Source organism: Gallinula chloropus, assembly GCF_964237585.1.
Source record: "Gallinula chloropus genome assembly, chromosome: 13".
Taxonomy (NCBI): domain Eukaryota; kingdom Metazoa; phylum Chordata; class Aves; order Gruiformes; family Rallidae; genus Gallinula; species Gallinula chloropus.
The window spans coordinates 20,187,085-20,213,346 of record NC_140098.1 but is presented as its reverse complement, the minus strand read 5'-3'; the positions used below and the strand labels follow the sequence as shown (position 1 = coordinate 20,213,346).

Below are 26,262 nucleotides of genomic sequence, written 5' to 3'. Positions count from 1 at the left end.
ACTTAAGAAACCAGTTTGCACTTGATTATTATGTTCTGGGTTAAATAGAAGTTCTTTGTGCCAAAATGGTGCATTTGAAAGTTCCAGCCCTGCGTGCTTTGTTCAGGATGCCTGGGAAGAGAGGGTAGGCTCTTCTGAGAATTGTCCTGACACCTTTGGGTTTAATCCATCAGAAAAGCCACAGAACCAGGTTTTTACTTGAATGCCACTACTCATGGTGGTGTTTGCTCCTTCTGAAGCTGGGTGTCAGGGTTTGGGCTGGCTCAGTTCCTGTAGCAGCAGTCATTTCTTTGGGAAGACAGTAACTGCTGAAGGATGGGTTGATGAGAAGGCCTTTGGGCTGTTATGGCTTACAAAGCAGCAAGGTCAAATCCCTGAGGATTGTGCCAGATAAATCCCAAGATTCTTGATCCATGACAGTTAAGTTAGATACTGAATGCTAAGACCCATGCCCTTTGAACTGAGACTATTGGAACATGCACTCAGAAGGAGACAGTGTCGCTCTTCTTCCAAAATCAGGTAGTTCCTGAAGAAAGTGCCGCCCTTCCACAAAGAGGGTGGGCAGGTGACCCATGGCTTCAATTTTTCTCTTTTGAATTTCCCCATGTATGTTTCTGCATGCTCTTGGATTATTTTAGCTCCCCAGTGTGTACGTGCTGTCCTACCTACATACAAGCATCCATTTCTGCTGTCTTCAGGGAGTGTTTGTGCACTGAGCATGTGATTTATTCTTACCTGTGAGGGGCTGTATGCATGCTCCCAGGTGTTGGTGCTTCCTTGACTTTTGAGTACAGGGTGCTGAGCTGGAAGCATTGCACAGCGTGGATCTACAGAGGTGTCTTTGCACTGTTATAGGTGTGCAGTTTGTTTCCAGGAGGTCATTGGTAGTCTTGTTTCCTACACTACTAGTAGTACCTACGAGTTACCGGTGTGGTAAGGTACTACGCAGACAGAGCAGTAGATGCGCCCTTGATGTTGCATTGCGGTTTTATGTATGTATTTGTTAGTGGTGTAAACCTTTGGGCAGTCTTCTGTCTTCTTCAGTTTCCTTTTTCCTGTCTCTGTCTGCTTCCTTTCTAAAAACTGTTCTGATGTTGCCAGTGGCAATTGACCGAACTGCCGACTTTGATCCCCAAGCAGCGCTGATGTCAGAGCGGGTGTAAGTGCTGCGGTGCAGCGCCTGTGGTACCCACTGTCTTTCCTTAAGAAGTCATCTCTCTGGGATTCACAGCCCTGCCTTACTCCCAGGTTCTGGAAAGCTTGCCTCCTACAGATGTGAGGTTTTTGTGTTGCCCTGTCTCTTGCTGCTTCTTGCTAACTAATGCTGGGATGAGAGAAAGCTTTTCTCTGCCGTGCTCTGGAAGTAATACTACCCTTCACTGGGTCAAAAAACACATGGTAGGAGAAAAAATCACATGCACACCACTAAAGTACTTGAATTGCAATGTGTAAACTAGTGTTCTCTTTCCTTCAGAGCATCTTAATGTTCACTGCTGAGCAGCCTTAACATTGTTATCAGAGGCCCAGGTTCAGCTGCTCTGCCTGCGAGCTTGAATATCTTCCCCACTTGAGGCTGCAGTTTCTCTGGATTTGGTGTTTATTTGGAATGCTGTTAAAAGACACTGTCTTTAGCACTGGGGCATCTCTCCTGTAATAGAGCTTTCTCACTCCCTAGATTCATCAGTTCCAAATGGTTGTTCTTGCTGAGTCTTTTCCTGCCAGGCTGCTGTGGGGAGGGGGGATGTCTATGAGTGCGGGTGTGTTTAATTAAGCTGGTTATGCTTGTGTCTCTTTTTGTTTGTTTTTCCTGAGTTGGGGGCTTTGTTTAGTTTTGTTCTCATGTTGATATGGCTCGTGCTTTGCTTATTCTTTTTTGTGTAGTAGGTTTGTACCAGGAGGGTTTTTATTGATTGAAACTAAGATAGAGAAATGATTTGGCTTCATACAGCCAAATTAGCTAAGCTGTAATTACAAGGTTTGAATGACATTTAGAAAAGAGTTTGTTAAACTGCTGTTGTAAGGAGATCCTGAGACTTGTTAATTTCCATTATAACACATCACCAGGAGCTGAATTTTTTTTAAACTTAATGTGTTCTGATGCTTCCCCCCTCCCCTTTCTCTGATGTTAGTCAACCTGTGTTTCAGCTGCCAGCATGTGTTCCTTCTGGATGTCAGCATACTGATTCTTTTCCTGTGGATTCAGTTTCTTTTAGTTATGCCCATTTCTTTAAAATACCCTGGCTGAGTAAATACGTTGGCCATTTATTTCATGACCACTTTAAAATACGTTGAAATGCAGAAATAGTTTATAAAAAAACCTGCTTTCAGTTAAACCCTTTTTGGAAAAAAAGGTAATAATGACATGTATGGGTTATTAAAATGAGAAATAAGGCAGCTTTTCTGTAGTCATCTGGGAGAAAAGCTTACCTATTTTATCTCTATCCTCCTGCATTATGAAGAGCAAACTTACTTTCCACTGTCTGACCTTGGTTGCTATGCACTGCGTGAACATGAAGATAGCTATGAGGGCCCAAATTCTTCTTTTAAAAGTAGTAGGTAGTGTTAAAACATGATCTTATTGGCAGCTTTAAACATTGCCCTTCAGCGGCGCTGCCTGGGGAGCTGCCTGCGCGGCGTTATGATGGGCAGATGTTTGTATTTAACTGTGCTGGGCCACGAGGGGCACCCGTCCACATCACCTCCCGCCGCAGCTTCGGGGACGCGATTGCGCCGGCGGCAAAAAGAGCAATTTAACATTCTCCCAGACTAGAGATGCTTTATCTTCAATTAAAAAATGCATGTGCTTAATCCCTCAGTGGATTCAAATTTAGTTGGGTTCTCAACATGCTTTTGTCCTCTTAACAGTCAAGGTTAGGATGATTTTTTTTTTTCTCCATAATTTAAATCTATCGACTTGAAAATAACGTTTGTGGGGGTGTGGGAATCAGAGTTAGTAGTAATTAGAGCTGAGGAGTTAGGAGGAGGGAGAAGCCATGCAGTTTATCCCTTTCTGATTTGTGGGACCTCTAGACTTGACTCCTCCATTGTGAATGCTCTCAGAGGCTGGTGGGGAACAGAGCTATCTGTTTTCATTCTGAGCAAAGCGTGTGCTAAAAGGTCTCTCTAAGAGAAATAATTTGTAGCCCAATTAATAACAGCTTAGGTATTAATAACACTCAATTTAAAGCCTTTTCTAACAGAAAACAAGATTCAAAGGATTATTTTTTTTTTCTGAGCGTTAATTAAATTTACTCCTGTGCATAAGCCACTGTGTTGGACATAAACAACAAGGCTGTTGAAATCCTGCAGGATTCTTCTGAGTATGCATCTAAATGTAAATAATTTCAGTGGTGTGTTCATACTGGTGCCCCTTCAGCAGCTTTTGATAAAATGGTGGATTTTTATTTAGCATGTAGTTTAGATAATAACCTTCTTTAAATGACAGAGGGTTAAATGATGATTATTTCAGTGATGCTAGTGAACTCTTACTTAGATATGCCTGTGAATGCTGACTTCAAAGTGACTTTAAGGAGAACAAAATGGATTGCCTCTTTCATATAACTTTTCAGGATTCCTAGCTCCTAAAAAAGCAGCAGCATTTTAAACTTCTTTTGAAAAGCAGTTCTCCTTTGAAAATGTATTTTAGTAGGAGCTCCAGTTCTCTCTACTGCAGAGATGAAGGTGAGTATTGTTTCATTAACCTCTATTGGCGTTTGCTGGAGGTCATCCATGTTCCAGCAGTTTCTCTAGGACATGCTTGTCTTTGCTGCCAAGTGATCCCTGGTATTCAAAGGAAATGTGATCTGGTGGAAAGAGGGTAGTCCTTTGTGTCACACTGTGTCCTCTGGTTTGGTAGCAGGAGGATGCATTGGCACAACAAGCCTTTGAAGAAGCTCGTCGAAGAACTCGTGAATTTGAGGATAGAGACAGGTCTCATCGGGAGGAAATGGAGGTGAGGGTTTCACAGCTGCTGTCAGTAACTGGTTAGTACTTTCCCAAAACTTTAGATTGTTTCTATTTATTTGTCTGTTTTTACAATGTTGTGTGTTTTTTTTGTTTGCTTGTCATGTAAAAATTGCATAATATATTGATTTTTTTTTTAACTCATGTAAAATGTATGTTAATATTTTGAGGTTCTGATAAGAATTCTCTGGATCTATCCTTTTTTTTTTCCTTTCTGTAGATGGCCTTTTCTGTGGGTACTTAAGCTGTGAGGAAACACTTGTTCACAGAGCTGACATCTCTCCCAAAAGATACTTCAGTAGCAGAGAGAGGGATCTTTTGACCCAGGAAGGGCTTTGAGAGCTGCAGGCACTGAATGTTGTAGCTCACTATCCCACGTTGTGGGACACGTTACCAGGGGATTGAATCAGATGCCACAGTCTGCTTTCTTGCACGAGCTCCTCTTATTTTCTTCTCGCCTTTTTCTTACTGGTGGAGAGTCTTACTCCCTGGTGTAATCCAGCCTGCCTTGTTCTTGGCTTCTTTAGGGCCCCACAGTCCTGAATCTTGTTCATTCTTGATGAGAGCAGAAATTGCTGGGATCAAGAAAAGAGGAGCCGGGGAAGGGAATGGAAACCAGCTGTTGTGAGATGTCAGGAAAGCAAGAGCTGTAAGAGGACGAGTAATGCATAAGGAGAGGTGGCAAGTTAAGGCCCCAGTGTAGGTCAGCCAGAGAATAGGGAGAAAACAGAAACACTATGAATTTCTTTCCCTTGCTGTTTCCTGCTTCATCAGTACAGCCTGACTCCTATAATCAAATGTGATCAATCTGCTGCTTCCCAGGTTTTTGGAGAACTTTATTATTATTATTACTGCTAAGCTGCATTTGTCCTGGTGTCCTCACTGATAATTGAGGTGATTAGGCAGACATTCTTCCCTTCCAAGTACAAACGGAAGACATGCTGAGCATAGGAATGAGAGGGAAAAGGCAGATGTGGAGAATAGGATCTCTCACCATGGGGGATGGCTGGTGTGCATCTCCCTGCAAACACTGAAGCCAGGTCAGACATCGGCTGTGGCAAAGGCAAGATCCTTGCCTTGGAGGCCTTACTGCCACTGGGTCCTTGGAGCAACAGCTCTGTTTCCTGAGTGACTCTCTCACAGCATAGTTGGAACCTGCTTCGAAGTTCAGTCCAAAAAGAAGGTAGGATTAAATTTGGTGGCAGCCAACCTTAATTTTAACGATGCAGAAGGAACTTCTAAGCCCAGCCTTGTGTCCTTGACCTCAATTTACTTCAAGCTTTTCTTGATTTATTTTCCTTTACTGTGCCCTTCTTCCCCACTCCCATTACTACAGAGGAGCTGTGTGCTTACTGAGTGTGTAAGGTTAAGAAAGAACGAGGCTTCTTGAAATAACTTCTCATAGCTCTGTGAGACTTACCCTCCAAGTGCAGGAAACACTTATTTGCAGCTAGCATGTGCAAAAGCTCTTTCAATTAATAGCAAGATTGAAGTGATATCGAGCATCTGGGGCTTCATGACAGACATCAAAACTTGTGACACTGAGACACAAAAAGCATCATCCCTGGCCAGCTGCAGGAGCTGGATTCAAGACCTTCAGAAAAGACTCTTGCTTTTAATAAGGCAGCAGGCAGTTGTTACTGAACAATGTCCTTTATTAGCTGCTGGTACCCCTTTTCTCTTAAAACACCAATAGGCGTTGTCCCAGCTCGAAAGCACAGATACAGATCACCTACAGAAAGGAAGAAAAGGGGAAAAAATTACTGACTTGAAATGCATTTAAGCAGAATGAAAAACATTGTCAAAAGGTACTTGAAATTTATGTGTGATCAAATCCACGTTGTAAATCATTGCAGTCTGTTTTGTTATGCATGCTTTATTTGTTGTTCTACTGTTCATGTTTAATATGTATAATGCAGAGAGCTTTGCCTCTGTTACTTGCAGTTCCAGCATTGGCTTTTATGCTTCAGTTTTTTCAGTTGTGTGTTTGGGGGAAGAAGTCCTGGCTGTGTATCTGGAATGTTTACAAATTAATTCTTGCGCTCTGGTTCTTAGGACTGCATAAAACCCAGGATTTTTGGGGGCAGGGGAGGGAGCGGAGGCAGACTTACAGTGCTTTGCTAAGGAGCCAGTTGGGTTTCTGCCTGTTCATTGTTTCCCCTGACTCTCACTCCAGTTGTATTCTAATACAGCATTTGGGCAGAATCAAGTTAACTTTAGTCAGTAAGCACTTCTGTAAAGCGGTCCTGATCACCAGTCCGATTTCTCAGTGGAAAGTAATGCATGAACACACATTCCCAGGTCTGTGGAGTTTATGGCCTGTTCCAGACTTCCCAGTGCTCACACGCTCAGATCAGCTGGGAAACGCAGTTTGTACCCCTCAGATGATTACATGCTGACAGCTATAAAAACATTACTCCGAGCTATATGCCTTGTGTACTGTCAGGGTGATGTCTGTAGGCTGGACAGGATCTTGGTTGCACTGCAGAGATGGTACTCGAAGGTTTTTAATGGGGCAGCCAGAAGAGGTGGGGGTCTGAGCATGCCATGTGAGTTTTTCTGTAGGTTGCCCTACGTGCAGATGAAGAGCCTCTCCCCTTTCATCACTATTCAAAATTTTTGCTTTCCTGCTAAGCTTGGCATGGAGACTAAAACTTGGAATTGCCAGACCTGGAACAGGATCTCATCAGTGCTAATGATTGTTTGGGGAATTGCAACACTGTATAAAATCGAGATATTTCAGACAGTAGAACTGCAGCTGAAATGCCTGTAATAGAGACCAGATTCTGCTTCAGGGAGGGAGGGAAGGGGAATCCTGCGCTATTCCACCCAATCCTACCCAAAACAGAGGCGCCACTCTTTGGAAACATTTATCCACCAAAAGCCTGGCAGCATATGAAAATGATCAGATTCAGTTCTTTATTTACACAGCTTTTTGTGTTGAAAAGATTCCTTACTCCAAGTCCCTCTGTAGACTTTTAAAACAAAGTGGAATGTCCCTGCCTAGGAGTGATCAGCAAAGGTTGTTAAAAACAGTTAAATATTAGAACAGTGATACTTTGAAGGGGGGGGGGGAGCAATTAGCAAGTGCAGTAGCTGTTTAGGACTAATACTTTACATTAATTTTCATTTTAAAGTATCCTTTAAAAAAAATAAAACCAGAAGCCCCCAAAAACATAACATTGGGGAAAAACCCCTCAGAGTGCTGCCAGGTCTGCTTTGCCTTTCTGTCCTCACATAGTATCCCTTCCATTGATGACCTCACTGGCACACCTATATTTCAGTGAGCATATTCTCTCCATCTGTGGGCAGAATGAGTAGTGCTTGCTAGGGTGTACTTGAATTTCCTGAAGTCATCATATTTTTGTGCAGCAGCAGCATTCCCTGAATGTAAATAGGGTGTGAGTGGACTTGGGAATTTTCATTGAAGTTTTTAAGCGTTTCTGAATTGAAATGCTGCACTCTGTTATGTTTTAACATGGCTTCAGTTTTGGATACAAAATCCTTTTGGGTTTTTCTATAAACTTTTAGAGCTCAGCCACAGCAGGTACCATAAATCCTGCACTGAAGTGATCTATTTAAGTACGTAGTTGGACCAACTATGTTATCTTTGAACTTAGCTAAAGATGTTCTATGGGTGGCTTTACCTTGGGGGGGTGGGTCAGATCTCATCAAAGTTTTTCAGTGGTTCAACTGGCATTTTTTAAATACCATGTTCTTCTCTTTTGTGTTCATTCCCCACATTATACTGCCATGCTCATTGTTTTAGCAGCACCGTGAGTAAAGAGGCAGAGTGGTTTGCTCTTCCCTGAAACAGTCTAGTCTAGCAATCTGTCTGTTTGTGGTCTTGTGCTAAATATAAATTACATTAATGGCTAAGCAGAGCCATTTTAGGAAACTGCATGAAATTCTCGTTTTAAAAACCATCATTTCTTCTGAAAAGAAAACCAAAGACCATGTTTTGCAACTCTTGTTCCTTCCACGAGAAATCCCTCTCAATACAAAAGGACTAGAAAATCCCACCCTTGGAAAACTGGCTGGAATAAGAATTTACCTAGATTTTAAACACTTGGTCCTAGCCTAGGTTTCTACACATTTTCACTGTCTGCTGGGAATTTTGAGTTGAAATGGGAGAGATTTGTCTCATTTCATGGTGCTGAAGTTGAGAACTGTGTAGCAAAATCCTGGGGGTGTTTTAGAAATGTAAACACTTCAGAAGTGAAACAAAATCAAGGAGTAGGACTGACTTTCCTATTCTTCTGAGGTTCTAGACAAGAGACAAACTGGGAGAACTGGGCTTCCTCAGCCTGGAGAAGAGGAGGCTCTGGGGAGATGTTATAGAGGCCTTCCAGTACCTGAAGGGGCCTACAAGGAAGCTGTGGAGGGACTATTTAAAACATGGAGTGATAGGACAAGGAGGAATGGTTTTAAATTGGAAGGGGGTAGATTTAGATTGGGTATTAGGAAGAAATTTTTTGTTAAGTATAACTAACTTCAGGAGAAAAGAGAAACCACTTATTGGAATGTTACTTCTCATCAACTTCTCTGACTTTTAAGGTGGTTTTTCCCCTCAAAAATTAATGTGGAATTAATATAATTATTATTAGTAGTATATACTTTCCTAACTTGCAATTACAGAGGACTAGTATAACCTTTAACACAGCTTTTTGGATGTGAGAGTAACCCAAACTGTTAATTCTTCATATGCAGTGGGCAGTATGGCCTTGGTATATGCTTGTGTGTGTGTATATGAGCACATATATAGATATGACTTGTTTGTGTTTGGGATGAATAGAGTTTCATTTAGAAAAAAGCAGTAAGTACATGTGTGAACACACCTCCCCTCGAACGGTTGGTTCTACAACACGAGTACAGTGCAAGTAAGCCCGTAACATCCCGACTCAGCTGCTTGACAAGAGCTTGAGCTGGTACTTGTGTGAAAGTGCTATGGAATGCATATATCAGAAAAACAATTTGTGCTGCACAGGATCAATGCTGACGGCAGTGCAGAGGAGATCAATCTTGCAAATCGGGGAATGCTGTAATATAAGCGTCTTCTTTCAGTCAATGAAGGTTAGAAAGGGGCTGAGCAACAGAGGAATACTGTCTGGAGGCAATCAATATTAATTATAAATTTATAACCTTTGTACCAGCCTTCAAACAATACTTTCTAAAAGGCAGCATTTCGAGCTGCTTCCCCTTAGAAAGGAAATTTTCATTAAAAAAGTAAAGTTTTTTTAGTCTGTACTTGGTGCTCTTCAGACCTTGCTCTGTTACCTTGTTCCTTCCTCACCTTGCTGTTACTGTAGTCTGGTTACCAGAATCAGCAGCTTCACTGTAGTTCTTTAAACAAAGGTGCAAAGATTTTGGACCAAGAGAGTGTGTCAGAACTGGGAAGCAAATGATGCCGATTAGCCTGGTCGTGCTCTGTAGCTCTCAAGTGGCTGGTGATGGGAGAGCAGACCTGGCATCTATCTCAACTGATGGATGTTTTTAGTGAAGATTGCCTTATTTCAAGGTAGTAGCCTGTTGGAAGGAAGCTTGAAGTGAAATCTGGATGGAGGTAGGTGCTGAATGATTTTTAGCTGGAGCTGTTGTCAAGAAAATGGTTTATTTTGACTTTGAGGTTAAAAAGCAATGAAAATGGATGCAGGAATGAAAAGGAGCATCAGGTGTGGAGTTCATAACACCAATCGTTCTACAAGTGCTTTAGCCTGCTGCCTGGGTCTGTTACCAAATTTCAGAGACTGTTTTCCATTATTTGCATAACTTAAGTGGTGCTTGACATTAAGAAAGGTCGGGGCTACTTCTTCCCAGGCTCAAGTGAAATGAGAGAGGTGGTTGCAGAATGGCTGTTACAGCCAGCAAATAAAGCAGCTCCAGAGGCTGGCTCTAGGCTACAACATCTCTTGCATCGTATCCCAGACTGACTCTCAGTGGCTTGTAGGCACAGCAGGGAGCAATGGCATGGTCCCTTTGCTGCTGTGGCTGAAGTTGCTCAAGAAGTGATGGTTGGGTGGGGAGAGTCTTTCCAAGCTCCACAGAGACCTGAAAGCATACGGGGTGCTTCATCAGGCTATTCCTGTCACCAAATAAAAACTCTGTTATATAGGAGCCGTCATTCTTACTGGGTTGCAGTGGCCTGGCATTGCTGACTTGAGTTCTCAGTTTCCCCACCCTTACTCTTCCCTTGAGTGAGAGTAATTGAAGCAGAGGCCTGGCCAGCATTTTAACCGTGCTCTGATCTTTGCAGGAGAGGCTGTTCCTCACCAGCAGCACAGGGAAGGGCTTTCTGAGCGGTGCTTTTCTTGATGTGGGTCTGCCTCAGTTAGCAGGACTGACGCAGAGGTGTGCTTGATTGTAACCGGTCGTTTTTCTGAGTATTGCTCTGGTTATTTCAGGTTTTGGGTTTTGTTTAGGTTGTTGGGGGCTGCTTTTTTCCCCTCCTGCGGTTGTATGCTTTTTAGAAAAGCATCTGCAATGCGTTCTCAGGGTTTTGGGTTTTTAATCCCTTTCAGGAGGCTGACAGTCCTTCTAAGAGAATCCAAATGTTCACTGTTTAGTTTTTCATAACATAGCCTGATTTTTCACTTATTTAGTAAATTATAGATGACAGATGCCAAGGCACATAATGCATCTGCTCTGTCTGTTTCAGCAGGATGGAGCTGCCAGAACGCAATTAAAGAATTGCAGTGGAGTTGTCCATGGAGAGACTTTATTTTGGCTACTCCTTGTGACAGCCCTTCTTCAAATTATCTCCCTCCTCCCTCACTCCTCATCACCAGTGGCCCAAGTTATATATGCAGCGCGTACCATTGCACTTGCGACTTTCCTGCCTAATATTCAGAGGTCCCATACTTGCTTTTGTGGGTTTGTGATTCATCAATAGAGAGGGCTGTCTTCATGGCAACCCTGTCCTAAACCGTACTAAATTTACCTCTAGCTTTCCCAGTTCTGCTTTCTCTGAGCTGTCGTGTAAACCATGCGGTGGGACGGCGTTATCTTTCCCCGATGAACTTGTGGCGAAAGGAGTTGGTTTCCTTAGGTGTGTTGGAGGCCCCTGAATGTATGCAGGAAGTGGGTGGTGGCAGATGTTTCTCAAGCTCAGGTTAAGGAGCTTTATTGTCACTTCTGAAAGCACAATCAACTGCAGGACCCATCAGGATTGAGCAGCTAGAGGAGGATGAGGAGGATGGTGTCCCACTGTCCTAGCTGTGGGAGGAGCTGCTCATGTGCTGCCTTCCTAAGTCACTGTTGTTCTGATTTTGTTAGTAACTTTTCTGCTTGTCTGTTAGTCTGTCATTACCCCTGCGTTACTGAGGTGATGAGTTCTGCGCGAATACGTCTCAAGTAGCATGTTACAGGAGGCTTTGAAATGCTGCTTTTCTGCCAGACGTGTTCCTGCAGGGTTTTGAATGGCTCGTGGGTTTTGAATGGCTCGTGGCCAGTTTTAATTCCTTCCCTATTGCAGAAGATTTGCATGGCTTCATGTGCTGAAAGCTGAGCATGAAGTATTTCTGGGTATCGAAACTCCCCGTGCGTCCATGGCACTGACTACTCCATTTTGGGGTCTTCGGAAGGAAACTGGCAGTGTTGGTTAAAATACATTAGTTTTTTGGTAAAATTAAAACTCTGGTGGCATCTGTGTAACATTTACAAAGTTTTTGCCCTCGTCAGTAAATATTTGTTACCCTGTCCCTAAACAACAGATGAATGACAGTTGGAGCAGTGCTCCTTCAAACTTCAAATCGGCGTTTGACTGAGAAATGAAATGCGCTGAGATAAGAGGAGTAACCGCTGTTCCCCCATGACTCGTCGTGCGTGACTCGCAGCTGAGTATTCCATTTCCCAGTGCCAGAGACAGATGTGTCTGTCTTAATTGAAGGAGTCTCCTTAATCTTGGAGAAGCTGAGCTCCTAATTCACCCAGAGTACCTCTGATGCGTCTGCGTGGCATCGCAAGGCACGTGTTCCAAAAGTTACAGCAGACGCTGCGGTTCAGAGGGTGGGTTAGCTACGTGGAGACCCCGTATTGAGACAATTCTGGAAATTGCCATTTTACATCTATAAAAAGGAACTTTCAGCTTCCTGTGACAGCCTGGGGAGAACTACCAGATACTACCATGCTGGTAGTCACGGTCCTGCAAGTGAGCGTTAAGGATCTTGATGTGCTTCCTGCCTATGTACAAGGCAACGTCTGCCTTTGACAAGTGCTTTTGGATTTTTTTAATACCTGTATGGTGCTTTTAGGTGGGTTTTTCAGCATGTAAAGCACAGTTGTTACACACATGTGTGCCTTGGCGGCACGGTGACCGATAGAATAAGCTTGTTTCACACGTGTGTGTTCTTGCATTGTGGTGAAGCACAAGTAAAGGAAAGCAGCTGGGTGAGACGAGCTGTCATTCCAACACTTTGCAGTTGCTTGTCTAAATCCCCACTTACTGAAATGCAAAGTTACACTTTTATCCACACGTATGAGTGCAAGATACTGTAATGACGGCTTTCTGGATGCTGGAGGGTAATTTCTCATGCCTTCTGCATGTCACTTGAAAGGGCAAATCTGGTAGCTGTTGAGTAGCGGCTTCTGCAGACTCTACAAGTAGCAATGAGGTCATGAGTCATGTGAATTCTTTCATGTGTTGGGGAAGAAAAGGCCGCTTTTAGGCAGAGTGTAAATGCAACCACATGCCCCTACCTTGGGGTCCTCACTGAAATTTGACAATAAAATCGCCATCTGTCTGCTTTCTTTTCTGAAGAAGAAACTGTTGCTTTCAGAGCAGTAGTTTAGCTGCAGTTAACGTGCTGGGCTTTTCTATGTCATCGGTGTAAAAATGTTTTAAGTACAAAGTTGGTAGCCAGACTGTTAGAAGTAAGATTCTGGTAATTCTTCAAGACAGCACGTGCCTCTGTTCCCCTTCAGGAGAGAGAGGCAGCACTTAAAACCAGAAGAAGTGTTGTTACAGCCTGCTCAATAGCAGCAGAGTACGCAAGGTGGAACTGTTACCCTTCGTCCATCTCAGCACACCTCTTAAATTCATGTAGGTGTAGCTGTTTGGACTTGTTAACCACCTGTTTTGTATGAAGGAAAATCTTTGCCACCTTCTGTTGAAGAAATAAAACAGTGCAGGCTTTCCCTTGTGAACTTCCCCACTAAAGCTGAATGATTTGGGAAATAAATGTGAAAATCCCATTTAAAAGCCGTCTTCTGGTATCATGCATCCCTACAGAGAAGGTGGTTTGCAGCAACTGCTTCAGGGGTTGAGAAGGAATACGCCCTTTAGCACTTAAAGCTGTGTGTGATTGCAGCCGCTTGTCTGAAGGCGATTCCTCAGAAAGATTACTGAGAAATCTGTGGGTTTATGCACCAGCAGCACTGTCAGTTGCCGTGTCAGAGCTCTTCTGTGTGTAGGAGAAGCAGATTGTTTCCTTTGGTCAGGGTATGGGCAGCGTGGCCAGACCCGAGTGAAGGGAAGATCTCACTGACCCCTAGGTAGATCTCACGAACCCCTGAGTACCAGGGAAGGGGTGCTGGATACAGCAGCGTGGCAGGCAGCAGGTGTGGGATTTAAAACAGTCACAGAGGCGCATCTGCTACAGGAGGGACAGGAGGGAATTGTCTCCTCTGGCAAAGCGCTGATTCCCAGAGGGATTTATGGAATGAACTGGGTGCATGTGCAGTGATCCCGTTCTGGTGCACAAGGAAAACAGGACTTCAAATGGGTAGTGAAATACCCATTCAGTACAGGGCTCCTTTGTTTGGGTGAGGCTACCCACTTGTCCTGGGAACATAAAATCGGGCAGGTATGGGAGGGAGAATTGATGACAGCAAGAAAAAGTCCTAATGAGAGACAAGGATGGTGGTGGGGTGGTGTGTGCCAGAGGGTTTGGGAGCAGCCAGGTGCCCCACGTACCGTGGATATGGGAGCAAGGAGGCAGCGCACTGTGAGTTTGGTAACTGCCATGCGCTGGTGGGAAGGCTTCCTCTCTGTCAGGAAACGTGACTCAGACGAGCCCAGGGAACACCTAATGCTGCACTGAAGTTCTCTTATCTCCTGGTGTGATGGTGTAAACCGTGTAGTTCAGGGGTACAACTGCCTGCCTTCAGCCTGGGTCTGCCTGTCAACAAAGCAACAGCCCTTTGAGGGAGGGAAGCAGTTCATTTTAAAAAGAATTTAGGTTACTTTTTTTAATACAGGGGCACAATCACAAGAACCAGAGTTCTCAGCTTTGTGTTACCGTTCACTGTATGAGCGCACCAAAGGAAAAAACCCATATGGTGTGGTAAAACCCCAGCTTGAGAAGGGTTAAAATGGGGTCAGTCTGCAGGTTAAACTGCTGGTGTGTTACTGTGGGGTAAGTCTCTGTATTCCAGAAAAAGTGAAAGTGTTTGCCACGTGCGTGTACTGAGGGGAAATCTGGTTTTGGGAATGATGCAACATGTTCTGCCACCTCGCATCCCCAAAATCTTGATCCTGAACAGGTCAACAGAAGGGAATTTCACGGGGAAGAGCAAGTCTTTCGGAAGAGAGACAAAGTTGTTGCTTAACTGTTCTGGGAGTCTTTTGCTGGCTGTGGAAGTGCCTCTGAGCGCAGACATACGTGTTTGCACAATTGCTCCCCAGAGTGCCAGCTGTGCCTCCCTCTGGGGCTGGATGGGGAGGCAGAGCCAGAGTTCCCTGTCCTTCCAGCTAGGGGGACAATGCCCGGCTGCCGGGACTGCTGCCACCCTCCAAGATTCTATTCCCTCTTCTGGGGGATAACTGAATGGTGGGGGAAGGAGTGATGTTAAAAATGAGCGCATGGTCTACTGCTTGAAATGCAAAGTTGTACCTTTAGAATTGGTCATGGTCTTAATCGTGTTAATGCACTGAAGATAAGCTGATGACTTCTAAACCTTTCTCTTCGATCCTAAACACCTGTTTATTACTGCAGGCAAGAAGACAGCAAGACCCTAGTCCTGGATCTAACCTAGGAAGTGGCGACGATCTCAAACTACGTTAAATCAACAGCAGCAGGCATACCACGGGGCTGCACACGTGCATTGCTTCTACTTGGCAAAGGATTTAATAAAAGACCAGAAACTGTGATAACTGGGTATACTATGGTCTGTTTCCTGACCTGCGGCAGTCGAAATCGCCACGCACTGCCATGGTTTGCACTATGTTTATGTTACGATACCTGCATTTCCCATTTTCAGCATGTAGCCAGTGGCAATTGGAAATTTTGTTTTTCTATGCAAACTTATTTTTGTTCGCACTATTTTAGTGAAATGGAAACTTTTGCAGCTATAAAACCTTTTTTTTTTTTCCTTCTCAACTGTAATAAAATTTGTCACTTAAAAATAGGTCAAGATATTGCAGATTTAAAACTTCTGTTTTGGGGGTGGTGTTTTCTTGTTTGGGGTTGGTTTTGGTTTGGGGTTTTTTTTTTGGGTTTTTTTGTAAACTGCTGGAAGCCAATGCATTCCAAGCTTTAATTTTTTTTTAATATGGGCTTTTGGAGTTTTGATTGTCCTTATTGTGCTCCTGCTTTATTTTAGATACGCATTCTCACCCTTCAGTTTGCTTTTTTCCCCCTAAATTTGCAAGACCTTCTTCAAACTGCTGACGTTATTTTGCGTTATTTCCAAGCTAAAACCCGGTGAATCAGAGCTGTTGGGATCGGTTTTCAGACTTTGTGGGTTTGTAAACGTTGAAGTTGCAGTATTCTTTTCACTGCCAAGAATTCATTGGTTCCACTTTTTTAAATGATAAAACCTTATAAAATGTGTATTTTCACGCATCCATGCATTGTGCCCTGGTATCTGTCTCTGATTTTATTCTGCATTGAGTGATTTTGGGCGGTTCTTATCCCCCTGTATATATGGTACTTTGCTGAAACTCATAGGAAGTCACAGGCTGGCTTCTGTTTTATTCAGGGATTTTTTTAAATGGTTCTTAAAAGGGATACTGCAACTCTACAATCAGATCCAACAGTGCGTTAAACTGGGACCGGAGGCGCTCGTATCAACCCTGTTCCAGACAGCCACTGTCACTCTGTTGTGTATCTTGGGCTGTTGGTGAAGTGATGCAGAGTGTTGTGAAGTCCAGGCAAGGTGGTGCACAGAAATTCTTCATGCTGTGCACAGGGACACTTCCCCTATCTCCCGGGCAAATTAAAACTACAGTGCGGTGTTACCATGGTGTCTTCTAACAGAGTTCGATTTGGGATGAGTTAATTGGTGTGGGTTATCTTGGGGGGTGTTTTTTGGGGTGGTAGGGAGTGGCCTTGTACCTGAATTTTTTCATTGGGTCCCAATAGTTGAAGAAAACAGATTAGAGATGTGATGTCATTTGGCTTTGTTAACATGGGGGGCTTCCTGTCTGCAACGATGGATCGGACTGTCCTTTCAGTGCCTCTTTAAAACAGGGGCTCTGGCCTCAGGTTTCTGAGAGTGGTTTTGAAGGTAGAAACTCTGTACAGCTTGAACCCAGTTAAATCTCTGAACCCTCTGCTTGAGACAGTTACATTCCTCGTTAACAGCAAAGCAATCGATGCAAAAGAGGTCTTGCAAAAACGTGAGCAGGTGTCAATGTGAAGGGGAATCTCTGTGTGTTAGAGGTATAAATACCTAAACATTCACTTAAGACATCGGTACCTGTAAACTGTGAGAGTGCCACCCACTAGGAATATTTTGATACTTCATTTTCAGTGTGATTCACCTGAAAGAACCTTTTCCCACTCTTTGGCCACATTGCTCTGCTTGCTCTTCTTCCCCCAAAGAAACCATTTCTCGAGAAGCCTTTCTGCAGTGAGTCGTTCAAGGGACACCCACACACATCCCTAGCTGTGGATCTTCTCTGCCCTCTGTGTATTTTTGATGGAATAACATGAACTTTTATTTCAAAAGCTTTTCCTAACGTTTCAGACAGCGGTTTTAAACCATGAGTACACAGGAAATGATGCTATCAGATATTAAAGTTGCTATCTTTGTGTAAATACCGAACTTTCCCTATCATCATTTAGCATCCTGCTGCTTTCCATATCTTAATGCTGGCATTAAGATCACAAGCCCTTCCCCTCCCCTGGCTAGCGCAGACTTTTTAAAGTGCATTTTAAGTTATTGATGCAATTTGATATTTTTCATAATTTCTATTTAAACTGAAGTTGCATCATCTTTCTGGAATTCATCTCCTGTAAGAGTTGCCTTAAGCTACAGGATTGCTTTTGCTACTTTTTGTGTTGTATGTTTAAACTTTCATAATAAACTTCTGTGTAGTGAACACGAGCGGCTGTGCGTGTGTCTCTGGCGTCCCGCTGGCCGCGCTGGTGCTCGCTGACGGGCTGATGTTTTAACCGACTGCCTTGGTGTCCCTGGCTAAAGCACTAGTGACATCCAGTGGTCACCTCACCCAGGTTGTGGGACTAGCCTGGGGGTGTCCTGCTGCCTTCGAAACCTTTAAGAGAAAGGGGGGGAAATTTCAATTTTGCTGCTCTTGAACCCGTGTGCGCTGCTGCTTCTGATGCCATCCATTGGCGCCAGTAACCCAGAGAGGGTTTAGGATCACAGAATGTGTAAGGTCGGAAGGGACCTTTAGAGGCCATCTGGTCCCACTCCCTGCAGTGAGCAGGGATATCTTCACTAGCTCAGGTCCCTCAGAGCCCCATCAAGCCTGACGTTGAATGTCTCCAGGTTCAGGCCTCCACCACCTCTGGGCAAGCTGGGTCGCTGATCCACCACCCTCAGTGTGTAGAGCTTTTTCCCGTTATCCAATCTAAATCTCCCCTTTTCTAGTTTAAACCCATCACCCCTTGTCCTATTGCTCTGTGCCGTCAGGAACAGTTCTTCCCAGCTTTCCTATAGGCACCTTTCAGGCACTGGAAGGCTGCTACAGAGGGTCCCCCAGAGCCTTCTCTTCTCCAGGCTGCACCAGACCAACACTCTCAGCCTGGCTTCACAGGAGAGGTGCCCCAGCCTCTTCCAGACCCACTCCAAGAGGTCCATGTCCTCCTTGTGCTGAGAGCTCCAAAGCTGGATGCAGTAAAATACCCAAGTCCCAGGATTTACATTTGAAGGTGGTGAAGATGGGATGTCAGGCAAATAAGTTCTGAGAAGCTTATCTGCAGCCATATCTGCTCGGGTTGCGAGGTGTGTGTGTGTGTGGAGAAAAGGGTTGTTGGTGCATGGGGGCTGGCAGCAGCTGTTGCACCTCGCTCAGTGAGATGCTGGGGATGGGGACATGGGCTGGGGAGAACAGCAATGGCACAGGCTGCCCCCACAAGCCCCTGGCAGCGACTCCTCCCTTTTCCCACCAGTTCCTGGAATGATGCGTGTTTTCTGCCCCAGGGGACAAGCACCTTGCCTGTAAATCCTTCCCTCGCAGACAGATGCTGTGTCCCCTGACTCCTCTTGCACTGAGCGTGTCTCTGGGGTGTGGGAATAGCAGAGGGAATCCCAAAACCTTCCTGTGTGGGGCACCTGTGGCAGAAGAAGTTGGGAAGTTTTTTTTGGAAACACAGCCATGCTTTTCCTTCAGCTTAGCACTGGCCCTGTTTGATTTGGGAGTGAAAGACCGCTGGGAACACTGGAGCTTACTGGAATTGGACAGGGGTTGGACTCGATCTCTGGAGGCCCCTTCCAACCCCTATGATTCTGTGACTCAGTGATGGAGACGGGTGCCCGGAGCCTGGCCGGAGCAGGTGAGGTCAGGTCACTCCTGTCTGCATGGAAGATGTGCCTGGCTGTGTGAAGTCACGTTACCTTGTCACTCGGTTTCCAATGCAAATAAGTGACTGACACAAACGGCTTCGAGGAGGAGAAGCGCAGCGAGAAGTGAGGGCAGAGGGAACATTTGCATGGGCAGCGCTTCTCAGAACTCATTTGCCTGATGTCCTGCCTTCGCCGCCCCAAAACGTAAACCCTGGGACACACGTGTTCATCAGCTGCTGCACCACTGGAGCCGCACTGGGCTTAAATCCCTTAATTAACTGGCTTTCTCCATTGCAGGCTGGGATAAGTGAATTTCCAACATCACCTCGGGCTCGCTTCTTAAAGCTGGGGAGTGAAGCGGAGGGGGACAGCTGCAGCCGTGGCAGAACCGGGTGCAGCCACTGGAGTGCCTGTGGGAGGGGACTGGGTGCAGAGCAGGGATGTTCTTGCCCGGCTGTGTGCTCCCAGCCACAGCTGGGGGGGCCTGAGTGAAGGCTTAGCTGCTCCTCGCAGCTCTTGGGCCAAAGCAACAGCGTGTTACACTCCACAATGGTGTCTCAGAGAATTTCCCAGTGCTCCATCCTCTCTCCTTCCACAAGCTGTGGTTCACTTGTCTTTCACAGGAAAAACACGTCCTACCTTGCTATCCTCTCTACCCCTCCCCCCTCCCCCACTCCCCCCCCCCCCACATCATAGCAGGGTACAGGTTAGTTTGGAATCAGGAAAACCTTTGGGAGCTGGAGGGCAGTTTGCCCCTGCCCACCCAAGACACTGCCTGGCTTGCTGCTGCGTGCACAGACCACTCCTGAACTGCCCAGCGCTCACCTTCTGCTGAGAAGCCCCCTGACCCCCCTCCTGGCAGCCCCAGCCCCGGCCGGAGCCATGGGACGGACGCTCCCACACAGAGGAGAGGACAGATCCTCTTTTTGGTTCTGCTTTCAGTTCTACTCTGCAGAGCACGTCTGGTGTATGAGGGCCGGGACCTGGTGTCTGTGGGCTCTCGGGGAGCGTGACTCTGCAAAACCACCAGCCCCACGGAGGTGCCTTCAGACCCTCTCAGCACCTGACCCTCTGCTCCTGCAGCCGGGGTCAGCTCAGCTCCCTGCAAAGGGGATTTCTTGTGTCTGGCAGCTTTCTGCTGTGTGGGCTGGGCACCACTAGGAAGCGGCAGCAAGCACAGAAGTTTGCCGGGGTGCAGAACCCATCCTTCGGGTGTGAGGCCCTTTCTCGCTGGGCCGGCAATGCAGGATCTGCAGGACTAAGTCCCTGTGGATGCTCATGCTCCTCCCGGCTCCCTGAAGGGCTGCGGGGCAGTTGGCTGGTCCCGCAGCCATGGAAAGCTGCAGGTGGGACAGTGATGTGGCCACAGCCAGTCTGAGCAAAGCCCCCCAGGTGGTTTCAGTAACCTGCCCATTAAATAAAAGCACTTTCTGCCCCTCTCCCCCCCCACCCAGGGCCGCAGCATCTGCAGGCAGCGCAGCAGGGCAGCTCCTCGCACCCCAGAGCCTGTGCCACCACACCAGTGGGTTTCTGGGTGATGGAAAGCCTCCCAGCGAGGTGTTCTTAGCGCAGGAGAGGAGGGGAGCAAGGGAAAACCGGAGCTGGGGTCTCCCCTGGGGAGGGCCAGGATCTGTGCTGCCCTGGCAGTGATGGGGTGCAGAGTATGCAGGGGAGATGGAGGTGACCCTGGCAGGTTTCCAAGCTGCTGGTCCCATGTGCAAATCCATCCCTCCTGCTGCCAGTGGCTTGAAATCACCCTTCAGCTGCTGGCCTTTGGCGGTGCACCCACCCTCTACGCAAGCGAAGCCTTGGTTGGGTTTTCTGCCTTCTAGTGCCTTGGGATTTCTCTTTTTCTGGACTCATCTTGGCTGGTCGATGGAGAGCTGCGGTCTGACCGAAACCCAGCCCCTCTGGGAATTGGGGCTGGCTGCCCTGGGTGCATGGGGGTGTTTTCTTGCAGCTGGTGGGTGCGGACACGAGGAGGTGCTCCGTCTCCAGCTGTGCCTGCTCTCCTTCGGGATGCTGCAGGGATTTACCACTGCTCTGTGCCAGCCACACAGCCTGCCTGGGAAGCACCCAGGTGGGTGTCTGCCCCCCCCACCCTGCAGTTTGCTCTGCCCTCCTGGTTATGTAAGAGATGTATTTTAAACAGAGACCCTCTGAAAAACAGTTAGCTCAGGATTTACACCACACACCCCCCATTATATTTGCCCATTTTCTGCCTTTTTCTAATCTCTGCCCTGACACAAGGAGCTCAGCTCATCCTTTCAATATTATTTTCCCAGCGTACTGGTTTAATTAATTAATTTCTTTGTTTAAAAGGGAGCCCAGCCTGTTGCCTTGCCCCAATTGCAGTGCCGGGCAGTTCATCGCCCAGCACAGGGGTGAGTTGGAGATGAGCTTCTGCCAGGCCTGGCTGATCTGTTTTCCTCCTGCTTTCCAACCCCACATCCCTGCCCAAGGAGCCTGTGTGCCCTGGGACCCGTCCATGCAGGTACTGGGGTCTCCTTCATGTCCCCTTAAACAAGTGGGGTACAGTGAGGCTTCTAGACAGGTATTTCTTCTCACAAGTATATCCTGTATGGATGGTACCATGTCTATCTATATGTATGTATATGTGTATACATCTCCCCCTCTGCTCTGCCCTGGTCAGGCCCCACCTGGAGTATTGTGTCCAGTTCTGGGTTCCATGGTACAAAATGACAGGGATCTCCTGGAGAGAGTCCAGTGGAGGCTATGAAGGTGATTAAAGGCCTGGAGCATCTCCCCTGCTAGGAAAGGCTGAGTGACCTGGGGCTGTTCAGCCTGGAGAAAAGAAGCCTGAGAGGGGATCTGATCAATGGTTATCAATATCTGAAGTGTGGGACACAGGGGGAAATGGGCAGCCTCTTCTCAGTGTCTGTGGGGACAGGACAAGAGGCAATGGCCTCAAGTTGGAGCACAGGGAGTTCTGCATGAATATGGGGAAGAACTTCTTCCCAGTGAGGGTGAGGAAGCCCTGGGACAGGCTGCCCAGGGGATGTGGAGTCTTCTTCTCTGGAGATATTCCAGCCCCATCTGGATGCCGACCTGTGGGACCTGTCCTAGGGACCCTGCTTTGGCAGGGGGGTTGGACTCAGTGATCTCTGGAGGTCCCTTCCAACCCCTACAGTTCTGTGATTCCGTGTATATATGTTGTAAATATACCTGGTGAGTTGAGGCACAGCAGGTGGCTCGTGATAAAGGGTCAGCCCGTGCTCCTGGGAGATGAAAAGCTAATTTCTCTCTCTTTTTTTTTGGATCCAACAAAGACTGGTGAGTAAGGAAGGGGGGGAAATGGCAGCACCTCTGTGCTTTTCAGCGTGTTGAGATGTCAAAACAAAGCAAGCAAGGCAGGAATAACAACCAGAGCTGCGTGCAGCTGGCTGCCAGGGCAAACTGATTTCCCTGGGGCCTGCTCCATGCTGTATGCACGGAAACCAGGCCTCGTTTGACAACTCTGGGACCTGAAGGCAGATGCTGAGAGATGCAGCAGTGTTTCAAGTGGAGCCCGGGCGAGGTCTTGCTCCCAAATGTGAGCGGGATTTCAGTTGTGAATGCTTTGATTCCTCCCCAAACCCCCCCCTCACCACCGCACCCCACCCCGGCAGCACCATCCCAGTCTGCCCGTGGAAGGGGAGGTGTGTCAGCGCCAGTCGGTATTAAGATACAGGTGCTGTGACAAGAGTCGCTCACACTTCAGGTTTGAGGGGCCAAGGCGCGATGCTTTGCTGTGTAAAAGCAAAAATAACCCCCCCAGCCCCCCCAAAATAGCAAATCACTTGCCCAAGAAAAGGCTTTTCTGCTACCAGCCTTAACTAGGCATGGAAAATTGCATCTCCCACTGCCTCCCGAGCTCTGACCTGCCAGCAGAAGGAGTTGCAGCCACTTCCAGACCCTCTGGACCCTTTTCCATGGCTTGTGCAGCCCTATTCCAGCAGACAGGCCACTGGACATGAGAGACCGGTGTGGGTCGGTGCTCTTGGGTTTCCTCATATTTGTCATTCCCGGCTTATGTTGGGTAACACTTGACCTGGTGCCGTTCATCTTGGGTCAGATTTCTGCTGTAACAAGGGGTGGTGGTCTGAGGTGGGGTGCCAGAGGTGGTGGCAGTGGTGGCACCTCAGGGGAGCTCTGTTATTCTACTTCGGGCTGTGGATGGAAACCACTTGCAGATGGGGTCTGCTGGGTCCAAGCAAGGGATGATCATGCATGGTGCCGCCACCCCAGGGGAAAGGTTGGATGTCCTAGCCCAGGATTTGGCTAGCAGAGCCCTTGGGTGGCAATCCCCGTGTCTTCAAGTAACACTTTAACACCAGTGACCTCATTACAACCGATTTTCTTCCTCACTGAGTCATTCCGGAGCTTGTTCTGGTAATTTTGCTCCTGCTGCTGACTCATGTCTCCTTAACTCCTTCCCTCACGCCTTTGTCCCCCACCCTGGCCTTTCAACTGGAAAAACTGGATGCGACTGGGTTGGTTTGGGTTTGTTGTCTTGTTTTTTAATCCTCAGCTTGCTGTACGAGCTGTGGCACCGTGTAATTAGAGCTCGTGTGGGAGTTCTGACCCCTTCCCCCCTGCCTGGAGACACGGGGGGGTAGCGGAAGGGAATGGGGCTGTACCCCCTTCTCCATCGCCAGGGCAACCCTCAGGCTCCCGAGGCGGGACTCGAACCCGCGACCTCCTCCTCGCTAGCCCGACGCCTTCCCCTCTCCCTCACGGTCTGTGGGCGGGGCGAGTCTCTCCTGGCCCCGCCCCTGCCCTCCGCCCCGCCCCCGCGCGCGGGCTCGCCTGACGACAGCTGCAAAGCACTTTTTCAGCAGCCGCAAGTGAGGTGAGTCGCAGCCCCGCAGCGCGGGGGGAGGGGGTTGCAGCCCCCCCCCCCTTCCTCCCCTCCCCTGCTCCCCCTCTCTCGGCGGGCTGGGGCCGCTGTCGGTACGGCCGGACCGGGCGGCGAGGCGGGCGGTCGCTCCCCTTCCTCCCGGCAGGGCGGCTGCCCGCGCTCGGTGGCCGGCCCGGGCAGGGCGGGGGCGCGGACAGCGGGGCCGTGAGGCGGTGAGGGGGGAGCCGGTCGCTGTGGCGGCGGCGTCCGAGTCCCCCCCGCCCCGTCCCAGTCCGGTTTCGGGGTGGGGGGGGGGCTCCACTAAGGCCCGGAGCTGTCCCCCGGGGGCGGTGAGTCCCCTGACGGGGCGGGGGTAGGGGGCGGGGGGGCCGGGGGCGCAGGCTGCGAGCTTCCCTCCCGCTTCCCTCAGAGGTCCGGCGCAGCGACCCGGTGACCTGCCGTGCCAGCCCGCGGCCTCCGCGCTACCTGAGCCAATGCTAGATCTGGAGGTGGTGCCCGAGCGGTCTCTGGGGAACGAGCAATGGGAGTTCACCTTGGGTAAGTGTGCGTGGGGCCCCCCACGGAGCTCGCCCGGGCGCCCCGGGGTGGTTCGGGACTCGGCGCCCTTAGGGCTTCTACCCGGCGCTTTTGGGGAGTTGTGGGAGGGAAGGGGGGAGAGTCGAAGCTCCTCTTTCTCTGTTGCTGTGAATGCTAATGGGCCGGTCCTGAGGATTCCCTTGCAGCACGTAGTCTCATCGTCGGCTTTTGTGTTCAGGGGTGCGCTCAGTTTACCAGCCTGCGTGCTTGCTTCCACTTCTTTCCTTTGCTGTCTTAGGCTAACGAGATCTCTTTAAGCAACTGCTGTAAAGGAGCTGTGGATGTACTGATTGTCACCTGAAGGTGTGTCAGGTGATAGCAGCATCCCCAGCTGCGTGCTGCTACTTCCCACAAACACTGTGCTCCTCTGTACAAGCCCTTTGTAAACATGAGGCGAGTTTCACAATTTCTTTGTGTCGTGGCTGGGTTGTGACATTATGGTGGAGGCAGTAAACTTTCTGAGAAGCTTTTCTAAGGGTTAGGTAACAAATATTCCCTTCCCCCTGCCCGTGGTGAGTCTTAGTCTTCCATCTCTCTCAGCTGCCCTTCCTTACCCACCACTGCTCCATTTGCTGTGATGGAGAAAGAGCTCTTTCCCCAGCTGATGGGAATTTGGCTGGTGCTCAGCCCAGGGCACTTAAACGTAGGGTTGAAACTCAGATGGTATGGATTCTTCAGATGACCTGTCTTCTCAGGCAGATGTTGGTAGCCCTTCAGACACTCAGAAAATCCTGTAGCTGTTGCGTTTTCCTAGTGATTGTTTGAGATACCAGCATTGGCCACCTCCTCTCAGAGCTCTCTACCTTTGCCGTTGCTCTGTCTGAAGCACGGTTAGTGGGGGCGGGGGCAGTATTTTGGCTAATGTAAACAGGGCTCTGTGGGGCAGCCAGAACTGGAGTTACGCTGCTGTTGTCACCTGTGAGGGCGAGGGGACAGGCTGTTCCTTACAAACATTGTTACGCAGCTGCCGTGAACTTGGGTCGCGCCAAAGGAGTGGTGCCGTGACGTGGAGTTGTTTATGTGAAACCCATCAAACACAAAGGGCTGTTCATGCTGCTGCGACTTCACGGTCGAGTGCAGTTCAATGGTTACAAGGGAGCGTTAGGGTGGCTTTTGGAGGCTAATTATAGTAGCTCGGGTCCCACCCTTGGAAATCTGGGTGATCTTGTACCGCTAACTTGTTACTGTGTGCTGGCAGCTCTGTGTGACCTTTCAGGTGATACAGGCGCTAGAGGGTCACGGAAAGAAATTCACTCTTGAACGATATGCCCTGACAACCTTCATAAATCAGTAGTACTGGCTTCCCCTGTCCTTATGAAAAGAGGAGAGAAAAAAAAAAAAGCAGGGAGGGGAAGAAGAGAGAAAAGTGTTTTAACTTTCCCCAGAGCCCCTGCAGAAGCTCGTTAATGCGATCTCATGGTTAAAGCGATAGCGCCGTGCCCCTGTCTGTGTGTACACAGACACACGCGCGTGGATGTGAGAGGGAGGAAACTGGGCTGTAATTCTTGGAGTAAACATAGCCACCACGTGATGTGTCTAATATATAATTAGCACGACCTGCTGGGGTAGAGCAGGAGGCTGACTAGGTATTAAGATACTTAACTTTGACCTACGGCTTGTCTGAAAATTGTCCCTGCTGATAAAAGCTGGTTCAGCAGCGAGGTTGGAAGTGGTGGTGTAAATGGGGCTCTGGCTGCCAACGAGCTTCTACTCGTGGTTTGTTTAGATCCTCTCTTCGCAGAACTAATGGCAGTATTCCTGAACTGCTGCTGACTCTGGCTTCCAGTCTTGTGCCCACAGTGGGGATGACTGAGGGGAAATGCCAGGAAAATTTCTTACATGAGTTTTTTTGGATTCTGTTTCTGGCTCCAGCGTTGACTCACGGTGTGACCAGAACATAAAAAATTTCACTGAGCCTGAGTTTTGTCTCCAATTAGATACCTGTGGCGCTGCTCTTCTTGGGCTGCATTCCTGCTGTCTTCCAGGAGGACGATTAGATGCTTATTCTGCAGTGCCCGTAGCTGTATTACTAGTGTTTGAGAGAGATCACTTCTAAGGCATGCTTGCGTTTCTCTTGCTTTTTATGCTTTCCTTGCCTACTGAGTTTCACTTCTCTTTAGTTAATGTGTTATGATTTGCCTTCTCTTGGGTTTTTCTTGTATTCTTAATCTTTC

The 26,262-nt window shown here is 47.8% G+C and overlaps 2 protein-coding genes across 4 annotated transcripts in view; both read left to right on the top strand.

Annotated features, from left to right (window-relative positions):
* CBFB (core-binding factor subunit beta) overlaps window positions 1-15,250 on the top strand; it is a 37,127-nt gene extending 21,877 nt beyond the window's left edge. For 2 of the 3 annotated variants that reach the window (XM_084270209.1, XM_084270207.1), the window contains exons 5-6: window positions 3,857-3,952; window positions 14,895-15,250. In XM_084270209.1, coding sequence (XP_084126335.1) covers window positions 3,857-3,952; window positions 14,895-14,963 — 165 coding nt within the window. In that variant the 3' untranslated portion in view covers window positions 14,964-15,250. Of the gene's footprint in view, window positions 1-3,856; window positions 3,984-14,894 lie in introns of all 3 variants that reach the window. The other variant, XM_084270208.1, reaches the window with a different exon arrangement.
* Window positions 15,251-23,890: 8,640 nt separating this feature from the next.
* PHAF1 (phagophore assembly factor 1) overlaps window positions 23,891-26,262 on the top strand; it is a 33,039-nt gene continuing 30,667 nt past the window's right edge. The window contains exon 1 of the mRNA XM_084269876.1: window positions 23,891-24,049. Within this exon, the coding sequence (XP_084126002.1) occupies window positions 23,986-24,049 (64 nt within the window). The 5' untranslated portion in view covers window positions 23,891-23,985. The remainder of the gene's footprint in view (window positions 24,050-26,262) is intronic.